The sequence below is a fragment of the Vidua chalybeata genome, chromosome 8, assembly GCF_026979565.1.
Source record: "Vidua chalybeata isolate OUT-0048 chromosome 8, bVidCha1 merged haplotype, whole genome shotgun sequence".
Lineage (NCBI taxonomy): Eukaryota > Metazoa > Chordata > Aves > Passeriformes > Viduidae > Vidua > Vidua chalybeata.
In genome coordinates this window covers 31,866,179-31,878,454 of record NC_071537.1, presented here as the reverse complement: position 1 = coordinate 31,878,454, position 12,276 = coordinate 31,866,179, and the positions used below count along the sequence as shown (strand labels likewise).

General features: G+C 44.4%; 1 protein-coding gene across 2 annotated transcripts in view; it reads left to right on the top strand.

Moving 5' to 3' along the window:
* The window catches only part of PRKG1 (protein kinase cGMP-dependent 1), a 373,843-nt gene that overhangs the window by 287,385 nt on the left and 74,182 nt on the right, over positions 1–12,276 (top strand). For both annotated transcript variants that reach the window (XM_053948822.1, XM_053948821.1), the window contains exon 7: positions 321–415. In XM_053948822.1, coding sequence (XP_053804797.1) covers positions 321–415 — 95 coding nt within the window. The remainder of the gene's footprint in view (positions 1–320; positions 416–12,276) is intronic.

Here is a 12,276-nt window from a genome sequence, read left to right as displayed (position 1 = left end):
AGATACACAGCACATTTTTGGAATTTCATTCTCCTGTGAATGTGCTTGTGCAACCAACTCCATGTTTAGAGTTGAAAACATTCCCAAAACTCCAAAGCTGTGTGTTTTTGCAGGAGTAGTAGGAAAAAATCACTGCTTATTTTCTTGGATCATTGGTTGGACGTACCAAGGGAAGAGTGCAGGACTCTGGGGAATTACATGGTTCCCAGAGGAGCCTTTCCTGAGAGATCCAGGAGGTGACAAATTCCCCTCTGAACGAAGAGGTTTTAGCTGTTAATTAAAAGTTCCCTGAATCCCATGGGGTTTTGGCTTTTCCACAGGTGAACGTCACCCGGGAGGACTCTCCCAGTGAAGATCCCGTCTTTCTTCGCACTCTGGGCAAGGGGGATTGGTTTGGAGAAAAAGCCCTCCAAGGGTAAGTGCTCCTTAGGAAGTAGTTCTTGAATTTTGATATTTTCTCCAGGATTTTTGCAGCTTTCAGGTGGTTCTGGCCGTTTGGGAAGAGATTGGGGGTGGATTTATTCTCTTGTAGTCACTGGATTTGTGCTAGAAGGAGGCCCCACCTCGGTGGGAAATAGGTTTGTTCTGCACTTGAGCAGCCAAATGTAGACTTTCCCTTGCTTGTGGACATCAAAAATTAGTTTATCTTTGTGCTTCCTTCCCCAAATATCCATTGGAAGCTCAAAGAGTTTGATTTTTGCAACTCTGGATAGTTATTCCTATATGGAAAAGGATAATCATGGTCATCCTGATGGGGTGGATGGCTGAAAGCAGGGCAGTTTGGGGGGTTTAATTGCTATATTTATTATATGGGATTTTGGAGGTGAAAATTGGATGTGAGTGAGCACTTTTATATAAACATTCTCCTTTGGAGATGAGCTAAAAGGAGAGAAGCTGAAAATCCATATTCAGCAGGTGTTTATTGTAAAAATAGGCTTCATTAAGGCAGGAATTTGGGACACTTGTTCATCTTCATGGATAAACCTCTTTTCCTGGGGGTTTTGCTGGGTGCCAGAGCTCTTGGGCTTTTTTGGGGTGCTGTGGTCATAGTCATGGTCAATCCCTCCTCTACCACCCTTCTCCCCAATAAAATATGGGAGAATATTTGAAGCCCAAATTTCCAGGCACTTCTTGGCAGCCAGAGATGTATCGAGCACAAACCTCAAGTCTATGAATCTCTTCCTTAATTACACAGTGTTGTGGTTATTGAACAAATATCCTGATTTTGATGCCATCCCTGCACAGCCCTGGTGACACAGAGCATCCCCATGGTGGGAACTCCTTGGCATTTCAAATACAGTAGTTTGAGATTGGTTAATTTACAATACTTGGCTGCATAAATTTGAATATTTAATATAGAAATAGAAACTTAATTATTGAGAGGATGTTCTCAGCATGCAGGGAAAGCACAGTCCTGCCATCCCTGGAAGTGCCCAAGGCCAGGTTGGACAGGGCTTGGAGCAGCCTGGGACAATGGAAGGTGTCCCTGTCATGGCAGGGGTGGCACTGGATGGGCCCTTCCAACCCAAACCAGTCTGGGATCTTTGTTTTTACTAGAAGGGTGGAATTCCTCCAGAACCATCCCTCCAGTTTGCTGATAATCACAGGAGTCTTACAGATCGATTTAAGTGGAATAATGTGAAAATGTTGTAATATAAACATTTGCAATGTAAACATTAAATTGCTAATTAATGAGTTATTGTCAGGATTGTGAGAGACATCCCTGTTTGGCCACTTGGGAAACCTTTAGGATGATTCCACTGCTGTAAAATACAGCTATGGCTGAGAGCCTGAGATAAAATTGGATTTTTACTCTGCTTTCTTTCCTTTTTTATCTTTGATTAATTTTTTAAAACTTTACCAGGGCCTTAGCAATACTTGAAATCCCTGAATGGTTTGGGTTGGAATGGACCTTACCGACTAAGAGCCACTTTATTAAAACCTGGTATATTTTGTGCGTGTAGAATAAAAAACAAGAGCTACAAATAATTTCTTCATTAAGATAGAAAACAGTGCAGAAATGCAGCCTAGCAGGAGCTGGGATAACAAATCCCTCCCAGCAATATGTCCCTGACAGAGCCATCAGGGACTGATGTGCATTATCCCATTTACCATGCTCACAGCAGATGGCACCCATTTGTTCCCAGTATCCCATTGCACTCTGGCAGAGCAAGTCATGAAATGATGATCCACATCCTCTCTCAGGCCCCTTGTACCTTCCTGGCTAATTGGAGGCAGCAGATGGATAATTTGCAGTCTAGAAGGACATAATTTAGGGTGCTCCGCAATCAGGTGTTGTTTTCTTCATTGCAAAGAAGCATTTGTTATGTAACAACATTTATAAACATAATAACATAATATAAAGATTTATTATAAAACAATAATTATGTTTATCGGCAGGGAAATAAAGTTCCTTCAAATCAGCACGGGGAGAGAACTCAATGCATCTCAGGTGCTAAACTCAGTAATAACTCAATGTGAATAACTCCGTGTGGCTCAGGTTCTGAAACTGGCTGATAAATGAGGGGGTGCTGCCTTGCTGGCCTCACACAACTGGATCTTGCTCCAGAACATCTGGAGCACACCACAGCCCCTTTCAGAGGGGTGTTTTGGGAACAGCTGTCCATCCCATTGGATGGAAAACGTGGTTTAAGCCTGTGGCAGGGAGTCTTGAGGCAGAAAATGATGGGGGAAGAAAACAGGAGAGAGCAGATCTTTAGGAAAATGAGGATTCTGAGCACCCTGGGATAGTGGAAGGTGTCCCTGCTCAAGGCAGGGGGTGGAATGGTGGGGACTTTAAGGTCCCTTCCAACTCAAACCAGTCTGGGATTCCATGAAGGCCTTCTTCCTGTTGCATGTTCTATCATATACTGGATTTAGTGTTTTGGGTGATGTGGGTCTCATCTGGTTTTGGGCTTTAGGAAGAATTCTGGACCTGGAGCAGTGGACAAGGGCAGGGGGCTGATGTTTGGAGAACTGGTGATGGAGCAGGAGAAGAAGGGGTTTGATAGAAATGTTCATAGTTTGGTTCATAAGGCTTTGAGCAAACTGGCTAAGTCTTGAGGTCCAGCTGGGATTTTAAGGTGAGTGCTTTGTTTTTTAAAAAGGGGTCCCTAAACACTCCTGGGCAGTGGCAAAACAGGAGGAATATGGGTGAGTAGCCCAAGCTGAAGCTGAGACAGGGCCTCCATAACATGTGTGTGTCCATTGGATGTACTTATGTATAAAAATAAATATGAGGGTATATCCTACTTAGAAAAGCAATGGGAATATGGATGATTTAAACCTACAGGAATAGCACAAAGTTACAACAAACATATTCCATGTTAGAGCATGAGAACAGCAGCTGGTTTTAAGGCTGTTTTATTGCACTTGTAAGAGGAGATTTTTAATGCTGTTTTATTCTGAAAACCGCTGAGTTTGTTCATTTGCCCCTATGGGCTGTCCTGGAAAATAAGGAAGTTATTTGCTCTGTGGGGAAGGACCTGGGGGACACCGAGCTGTCCCTGGGCCAGCAGAGGGTCCTGGGAGACACCGAGCTGTCCCTGGGCCAGCAGAGGGTCCTGGGGCCAAGGAGGCCAATGGGACCCTGGGGCAGCAGGAGAGCATTGGCAGCAGGTCAGGGAGGGATCCTGGCCCTGGAGGCACCTCTGGAGTGCTGTGTCCAGCTCTGGAGCCTCAGCAGAGCAGGGCCAGGAGCTGCTGGAGCTGAGCAAGGGCCTGGAGCATCTGGGTGCCCAGGAAAGGCTGAGGGAGCTGGGGCTGCTCAGCCTGGAGAGGAGCCCCAGCTGAGAGGGGCCCTCAGGCCTGGCTGTCCCTGTGTGCAGGGAGGGGCAGAGCAGGGCCCAGGCTCTGCTCCGGGGCCCAGCAATGGCACCAGAGCCACGGGCAGGGCCTGAGCCCAGCAATTCCCCCTGCACAGGAGGCACAACTTCTTCCCTGGGCAGTGCCCAGCCCTGAGCACACTGTGCACAGAGCCTGGGGGCTCTCCTCCCTGGGGCTGGGGCAGAGCTGTGTGCACACAATGCTGTGCCCTGTGCTCTGGGATGGCCCTGCTGGAGCAGGGAGGTGCCACCAGTGCCCACTGAGCTCCCTCAGCCTCAGCCACCCTGTGACTTGTATGAATTATTTTAAGGCATGGCATATGGAAAAGGTGTGGGAAGCTGTCCCTCCACCACGGTCATGGCAGGTCAGGTCATGGATGGAAATGCTGGAGGAGGCTCCTGTCTGACACTGAGAGCCCCCAGGCAAAGAGTGCCCTTCCCTCATCCTGCTGCTTTCTAAAGACTAAAATACACGTTTTTTTGATTGATTCTTTGTAAAGTGTGTTTGTGGTGTGTAAGGGGAAGAAGGAATTGCGGTCTTTGGGTTGTACAGGAGGTGCTGTGCCCTAGTGACCCCAGCAGTGATAACTGAGCTGTTGGGACTGATTTATATCTGGTTTTTTGTTACATTCTCAATGATCCGAAAATGAGAATGGTGGTAGCTGTTCCTCCCGGGACAACACACCTGCTTTCAAGAGAATTTGTGCTGTTTCCCATTTACATCTCTAACTCTGGTAGTTATTTTCCCTAAGTTACAGAAATCAGCTGTCCTCTACCTGCTCCAAATCCCTGGAGCATGATATGTGCCCTGATAATTTCCTGGAACAATAAAACAATATCTATGGATATGGGTAGGAATGTCAATGGGCCAATTTCTGTGCTGACCATTGCAGAAACCTGATACTGTATTTCCCAACTGGAATAGTGGGAGTTGCTCTGATGAATGTTGACATCAGTGACCAGAAAAGCATGGGAATGCACATGGGAAATATCAAATCAGGAATATTCCAATCAGGATTGCAGTTGGTGATGTCAGAGCTCTCTTTATTCTGAAATTCATGTTGGAGCTGAATTTAATGCCAGAAGCTTTTTAAAAGGCTGAGAATGAGACATCAATAGAAGTAGTATTTTGTTCCTTTTCTCATAGAGGGCTTTTTCTCAAGTCAGACTCCAAAATTAATGGTTTTTTATTAAATCTCTATTAACTCTGCAAGAGGTGCTGAGGTCACCCCACTCCTCTAATTCCCACTTTGCTTCTGTGTCCTTCAGTGGTGCCACTGCTGGACTGACCAGACCTTTCCATTACTCCTTTTCCCAGGGAATAACTGAAAAACTCAGTGTTTCTTTTAAAACCTCATGTCCCAAACATGGAAACCTCTGGGGTGCCCCACCTTGCTGCCCTGCTCTCTCCTTTCTTGTCCTCTCCAGCTTTTTTAAGGTTTCCTGGCTGTCCTGGAAAGGAGCCCTTTTTCCCTTTTCCCTTTTCCCTTTTCCCCTTCCTCTCTGCAGGTTTTATGGGCTGAATCCTTTTCCAGTGTCCTTGAACTGAACTTCCCAGGAATAATGAGGGTTATATTCCATTTTCCGGGCACACCTTTCTTGCCATCCCCTGCTCCCACTAAAACCTTCCCATTTGCTGCACTATGAACCTCATTGTCCTGAATTTTCCAGGGAAAAGAGAATGGAATGGAGAATTGTAAATATTTGTCACTCTGGAACACAGAGGCAGGCACACAAGTGTAAATGTGGTAGGAATTTCAGCTCAGGGTGACATTTCCAGAGAGAAATATATGAATAAAAGATATATTTATCCTATAGGATAAAAATAGGAAAGTACCATTGTACTTCCTATTTCTTCAGGGAGAACCACAGCTCCTTCTGTTGCAATCCATGTGTTTTTGGGGAAAGCCATCCAACCACCAAAAAGTGTTGGGAAAGGGTTTGAGAAGCAGCAAAATTCTGGTGTAGGAAAGCAGATGGAATTTGTGATGGGAAAGGGCTGGAAAAATGGGCTGTGGGGTGGAAGGAAAATGAGGGATGATTCTCTCCTGGGATGATTCCTCTGGCATGAAGCCATTCCTTGGTCACAATGCTGAGACATTGCCTATTCCCAGCTTGGAAGAGTAGAAAAGGGAATTAAAAGCATCCATAGGTAGGAATGCAGTCCTGGATAATGCAGTTTTCCAGCCGGGAGCTCCATGGAGATGGGGATGTACCCATATGTAGAGGCCACCATAAAATGGAAGCAGTGCTTCAAGTGTTGATGTGCAGGAGAATGACTAAAAGCAACCCCAAAAGAATAAAAAGAATAAAAAACCCAACCTTCTAACTCTGGCAAGTTGAGAAGAATTTTTACCACCCCTGTTGCTAAATAATAGGGGGTTTTTTTTCATAAATCCAGGGTGTTTTTCCCCTATTTCCCAACACCTGTGCTCTGTGTGTATCCCGTGGACTGTGGATCCGACACATGGTCTCCAAGGAACGGCTGGAATTTTTGTCATCCGTTACCTCAGATGCTTTTTACACTTCTTGCAAGCACTGGGTGATCTTTCAACCTTTCTTTCCCTTTCCCTGCCGGGGAGGTGGGAGCCCTGATGGATTTAGATCCATCACCCTGAGGCACAGGAAGCTTTCCCAGGTTTTGGGAAAGCTGTTGGCAATTCCCTGAAACAAAACCCTCCCAGAGGCTTTGGAGGGTGAGAGCTCCAAAGCTGGGACAGCTGCAAGTGGAGAGGCAAAATGACACAGGATTGGTGTCACCATCTGCTCCCCTCAGGGCTGGAGCTCCTCCTGCAGGGATGGCTTGGAGAGGTGGCAGCTGGGCCTTGGAGCTGATGGATCTCCTGAGGGCACCCCATGGCAGAAATTCAATTAAATGGTGGAAAATGTGGCCGTGCCGGGCCCAGGCTGCTGTTGGGGTGGCCTGGCCTCAATGCCCTCGGCTCAAGGACAGATGGAGGAGGTCTATGATTGCAAAATTGTGGAATTTCCATCAGGCCCTTTGTGGTTTATTTCATTCCAGTATTACAAGCATGATGGATTTGCTTCCCTTTCTCCAAGTCAGGCCCTTCTCCCAGGTACCGAGCAACAGGAGAAGAGGAAATGGCCAGGGGACTTTCAGGCTGAACATCAGGAAGAATTTCTTCACCAAAAGGGTTGTAAAGCATTGGAACAGAGTGCCTGGGGAAAGTGGTAGAATCCCCAAAAATCATAATCCTGGCATGGTCTGGAAGTGTCCAAGGCTTGGAGCACCCCAGGATAGTGGAAGGTGTCCCTGCACATGTCAGATTGCTGATTTCCATGATTCTGGGCCTTCCCTCTCTGCCCTTTTTTTGCCAATATATGAAGGAATGAGCTGGAAAGGACATTTCCCAGAGGGCAGAGCAAGATGTGGTGGCTCTCCCAGCATCCTGCTTGGGAGCACTGCACTGGGACTCCTGAGGAACAGTTTATTTTCTGCTTTTCCAGCAGGAATGAATTGATATTGTTGGCTCTTCCTGCCTAAAATCACAACACAGAATGGATTCTACCAAAGCTCCATCTAACGTGGCATTTCCAGCACCCAGTATTAATTGCTGACCAACATCCTGAACCAGAGCTGCAGCTTTAATCATTTCTGATCCTTGCTGGGTTGAAGATCCTCAGACAGTTTTTAAATCTTCCTTCTCCTCCTGCACACTTTAAAGTGTGGCACTAATTGCCACAGTAGGTTGGGGCTTTTAATGGTGCTTGTTTGTTTTTTTTTTTTTCTTTTTGGATGAGCCATCTGCTGCTTGAGGCGATTCCTCCGAGTCCTCAGATGTGCAGTTGACTTGTTGATTTTTAGAGTCTGTTGTCTGAGATTATACACCTGGCAACAAGCCAGATGAAGCAAATTTTCCTCTACTGTCTTTACATTTTCTGGCACATTTAGTGACTTGTGAAGATCTCTGGAAGGTGTCCCTGCCCATGACGAGGCAGCTGGAAGTACATGATCTGTAAAATCCCTTCCAACTCAAACCATTCTGGGATCTTCTGAACTCAGCCCAGCTTTTTCATTAACAAGAACCACAACTTTTATAGAAAAGAAAACCCCGTGTCTTAAAACTGTTGTAATATATTTCTATATAAATTATAATGGACATAAAATGTTATATTTATATAAAGGTTTGGAGCTGGAGCTCAGCACCCGCAGTGCAATTCTGTGTTCTAACAAACAGTTCAGTTTATAATCTCATGGTTTTTCCTAATTTTTGTGCAGAGAGCTGGTACCTTAGGCTAGTCAAATAGATCCTCATGGAAACACCTCTGGTTCTGAAGGGATGGGGATGATCAGGAATAAAAGGCTGGTGCACAGAAATTCACCTTTTTTTTCATTTATTTTCTACGAAAAAAAAATAAAGGAAATGTGAAGAATACGTTCACTCTCCTGTGAAAATTGAAAAAGTTTAATAAAGGATAATAGGAGATAAGGACTGTAGAGTAAAGGTTATTGTGGTCAGGTGCATCTTGATACTCAGCTAAGGCCACACTGTTATCTTTGGGGATACTCCTTAAATACTTTTTCTATTATATTAATTTGTTGTATATTCATAGACTTTTATGCATATCTATAAACTAGTTTATATATTCTATGAACTATTTTACATGGTTCTTCCTTGGGTTCACTTTTTTAGAGTATGTGTGGTTTTTTGGTTGTAGTTTTGGTTCTTTTTTTTAAACACTTTTGGTCTGGGCCTTGGTTTATATTTTCTTCAGACGGTGAGTGTTGATAGTTGGTATATATGTAGTAGGTGTTTTTATCTTATGTTTATTGGATGTTATCTTGTTTAAGTAGGTATTTTAACACAAGTAGAGTTATTTCACTATTATTTTTAAGCTTAATTAACACCAGAAATAAAAACTCTATAACAAAGTTATTTTAATATCACACATATAAAATCTATTATAATATTTGCAAAAAGCCAATATTGCAGTATGTATTTATAACAGAACTATCAGAATCATGGAGTGGTTTCAGTGGGAAGGGACCTTAAAGATTCAAAATTCCACCCCTGCCATGGGCAGGGACACCTTCCACTGTCCCAGGCTGCTCCAAGCCCTGTCCAGCCTGGCCTTGGGCACTGCCAGGGATCCAGGGGCAGCCCCAGCTGCTCTGGGCACCTGTGCCAGGGCCTACCCACCCTCCCAGGGAACAATTCCTCCCCAGTATCTCACCTAAATTTTCCCTCTGTCTGTTTGAAGCCATTCCCCCTTGTCCTGGCACTCCAAAATCTCTCTCCATCTTTCCTGTCGTCCTCTTCAGGCACTGGAAGGACACAATGAGGTCACCCCAGAGCTTCCCTTCTCTAGGCTGAACAATCCCAATTCTCTCAGCCTTTTCATGTCTGCCTTTATTTTTATCAACCCAAAATCTCCCTCAGTGAGAAAGAGTCATTAGGAGATAAGGTCCCTTCCAACCCAAACCTTTCTAGGAGTCTAAAAATCAAAGTTTTGCTACTCTTCTCCTCACAAAAAGGGCATAAATAACGTTAATTTGTGTGAGGAAGTTACACTCAGACCCAACTTGACAATTCAAATGTAGTTAGTAAATAATCAGGTGGTTTGGAGTCTTAAAGACAATTGTTGGTTTAGAAAATCACAGCTTATGAATTGTTCTTGCTTTTTTCCAACTGAGTCATAGCCCAGGAATTCAAATTCCTTTTTTTTTTTTTTTTTTTTTTTTCCCCTGGAAGTTGTTTTCTAAAGAGTAGAGACAGTATTCCTCCTGCTGAGTCAAAAAAAAAATCAATAATAATAAAAATATATATCTAAGCAAGCAGAGTGTGCCAGATGGAGGAAGGCAGGCAGAATTCCAGGGGTTTGGAGCAAAGCAGCACTACAGAAGGTTTATAGTTACCCATATATTTGCTTTTGCTGCAGTGAACATCTCCAAGAATTTTTCCAATGTTTTTTTTTCCTTCTGTGTTCCTTCAGAGCCTGAAAAAAAAAATTGCTGCATGAAGGAATGCATAGGAATAATAAATATTATTGCTATTGTTAGTTAAGAAAGCTGCTGGAGCACTATTCACATCAAAAGAATATGGTTTTAATTTATAATTTTTTTTAAGTAGCACAATTTGGAGGATTTATTTTTCTTTCTGAAGTGGGATGAGTGGAATGGGTGGTGATGGAAGAGATTTCAAGGGTCAGATCTGGTTCTTGCTTCCTGGAAAGGGCAAAACCCTGGGATTGCACTTTGGTTTTCCCATCAGGAAGGTGTGAAACAGCCTGGCAGGGCTGAAAGCTCCAAACTCTTCCCTTTTCCCTCTTTTCATGATTTTTTTGCAGGCAATTCCTGTGTTGTGCAAAAGAAAAACAGGAAACAATGGGGAGGAGAAAAATTCCCATGTGATTTTTGTCCTGCAGCAATACCTTGCTGTCAATAATAACCATCAACTATTAGATCCAAATGTTTTATCCTAGAATTTCAAAATGAGGATGTTTGTGTCAAAATGATGGTTTAGGACAAATGTTTCTAGTTGGGGAAAAAATCTATGCTCTGAAATAAATGTATTTTGAGTGAGAGGAGAGAAAAATTCCTGTACAAGAGTTCCAGTGAGGAAATCACACATTTTTCCTGGGAAAATGCTTCCATCAAAATACCCCCACCAGCTCTGTTCAAGTTTGTAAGCATTAAGTGGAACTGAGGAATGCAGCAGTGAATTTGAATTCTCTTGACTTCCTTTAAAAAAAAAGAAAACAAACACCCAAACAAGTGAAGATGCCTATGGGGGATGCAGGAGTAGGAATTAATTCATGGGATGTAGACAGGATAATCCATGTTAGCAAACCCTTGGAGCAGGTTTACAACAAGATGGAATTGAAGAGGGGAAAAGAGAGCAAAAAATGAGATATCAGCTTAAATTTATAGCTAAATTTATTACAGCACCTCATGATGTGGCTGCTGTTCAAATCCCTTTCTGCACCCAGGATGGATTTGGGTTTGTGTGTCAGGCTTTGGAGCTCCATTTAAAATACCTGTAATTTATCAGTTTTAGAAAATTGAGGGAGTTTTCTGCACAGTAACCCAGAATTGGGATGCAGGGCTCACTCATTTGGTGATCATTATGAGGCACCATGATAATTAAATGTTCAGGCCTGTGCTTTATTAATAATCAAATTTTCCCTATTAGACCCATATTAAAATAATTCCTCTCTAAAATACAGAATAATATCAGCTCATGGATTGCATTTTGCCTGCTGTAATTCAAACACAGAGGGACCAAGTTGCACCAGGGGAGGTTTAGCTTGGATAGCAAGGAAAAATTCTCCACTAAAATGTTGTCAAGCACTGGGACAGGCACACATGGCAGTGCTGGGATCAGCATTCCTGGAGGGATTTAAAAGGTGTGGAGTGGCACTTGGTGACATGGAGCAGTGGTGGCCTTAAAGCCCATCCTGTGTCCCCCCTGCCACGTCAGGGACACCTTCCACTGTCCCAGGCTGCTCCAAGCCCTGTCCAACCTGGTCTTTGGCACTTCCAGGGATCCAGGGGCAGCCCCAGCTGCTCTGGGCACCCTGTGCCAGGACCTGCCCACTCTCCCAGGGAATGGTTTATTCCCATTATCCCATCTAAATTTCCCCTTTGTCAGTGTGAACCCATTCCCTGTGTCCTGTCCCCCCATTCCTTGTCCCCAGTCCCTTTCCAGCTCCCTTGGAGCCTCTTCAGGCACTGGAGGGGGCTCAGGCAGTGATACCAACCTGGGAACAATGTAGGAATAATCCTGATTTATTTATGTTTGCTGTTCTCCTCCTCCTCCCTCCATAAACACCCAGGTTTTTATAGGCTGAGTGCTATTCCTGTCCTGTATACATTCCTATTTCTTTACAGCCATCACTCTACCAGTCTCCTGCTTTGAATTTAATGATTATTACCATCAGTTTTAAGTCTCAGAGTGGATCTTTCACCCATGTCCAGACTTGGCACAGGGACTTTATGCTGGTGATGGCAGATCAGGCTCCAACAGCTCCACTTTCAGTGGCAGCCTCTGACCTCACTTTGAGTTGCCCTGGCTGTTGACACAAAAGATACACTTAAGCTTTTAATTCCCTGGTGCATTCCAGCAGATTCCTGTTGTCCCCACCTGTCCCTGTGTGGTGTCACTGTGACTTTACAGTGGGGGCTGGAGCCAGCCTGGCCCCTGGGATCCTGGAGAGCAGCAAGGCTGGCTTGGAATCCCCACCCTGAGAGGGTTAACATTTAAAAGTAGTGAACTGCGTTATCACTACCCAAGTTTGGGTGTTAATTTAGGTCAGGGCACAGCCTGAGCATGGCTCTTGTGGGAGGCAGCACTCCCGTGACAGCGTCAGGATTGCTGTGAGGATGTGGGGCTACCTTTGGGTTTGGCTCCCAGAACTGGGGTTTTGGGATGATTTTGCTTTTAGTAGAGACTGTTTTTTATTGTAAAGTCCATGTAGGGGTGACCCAGGG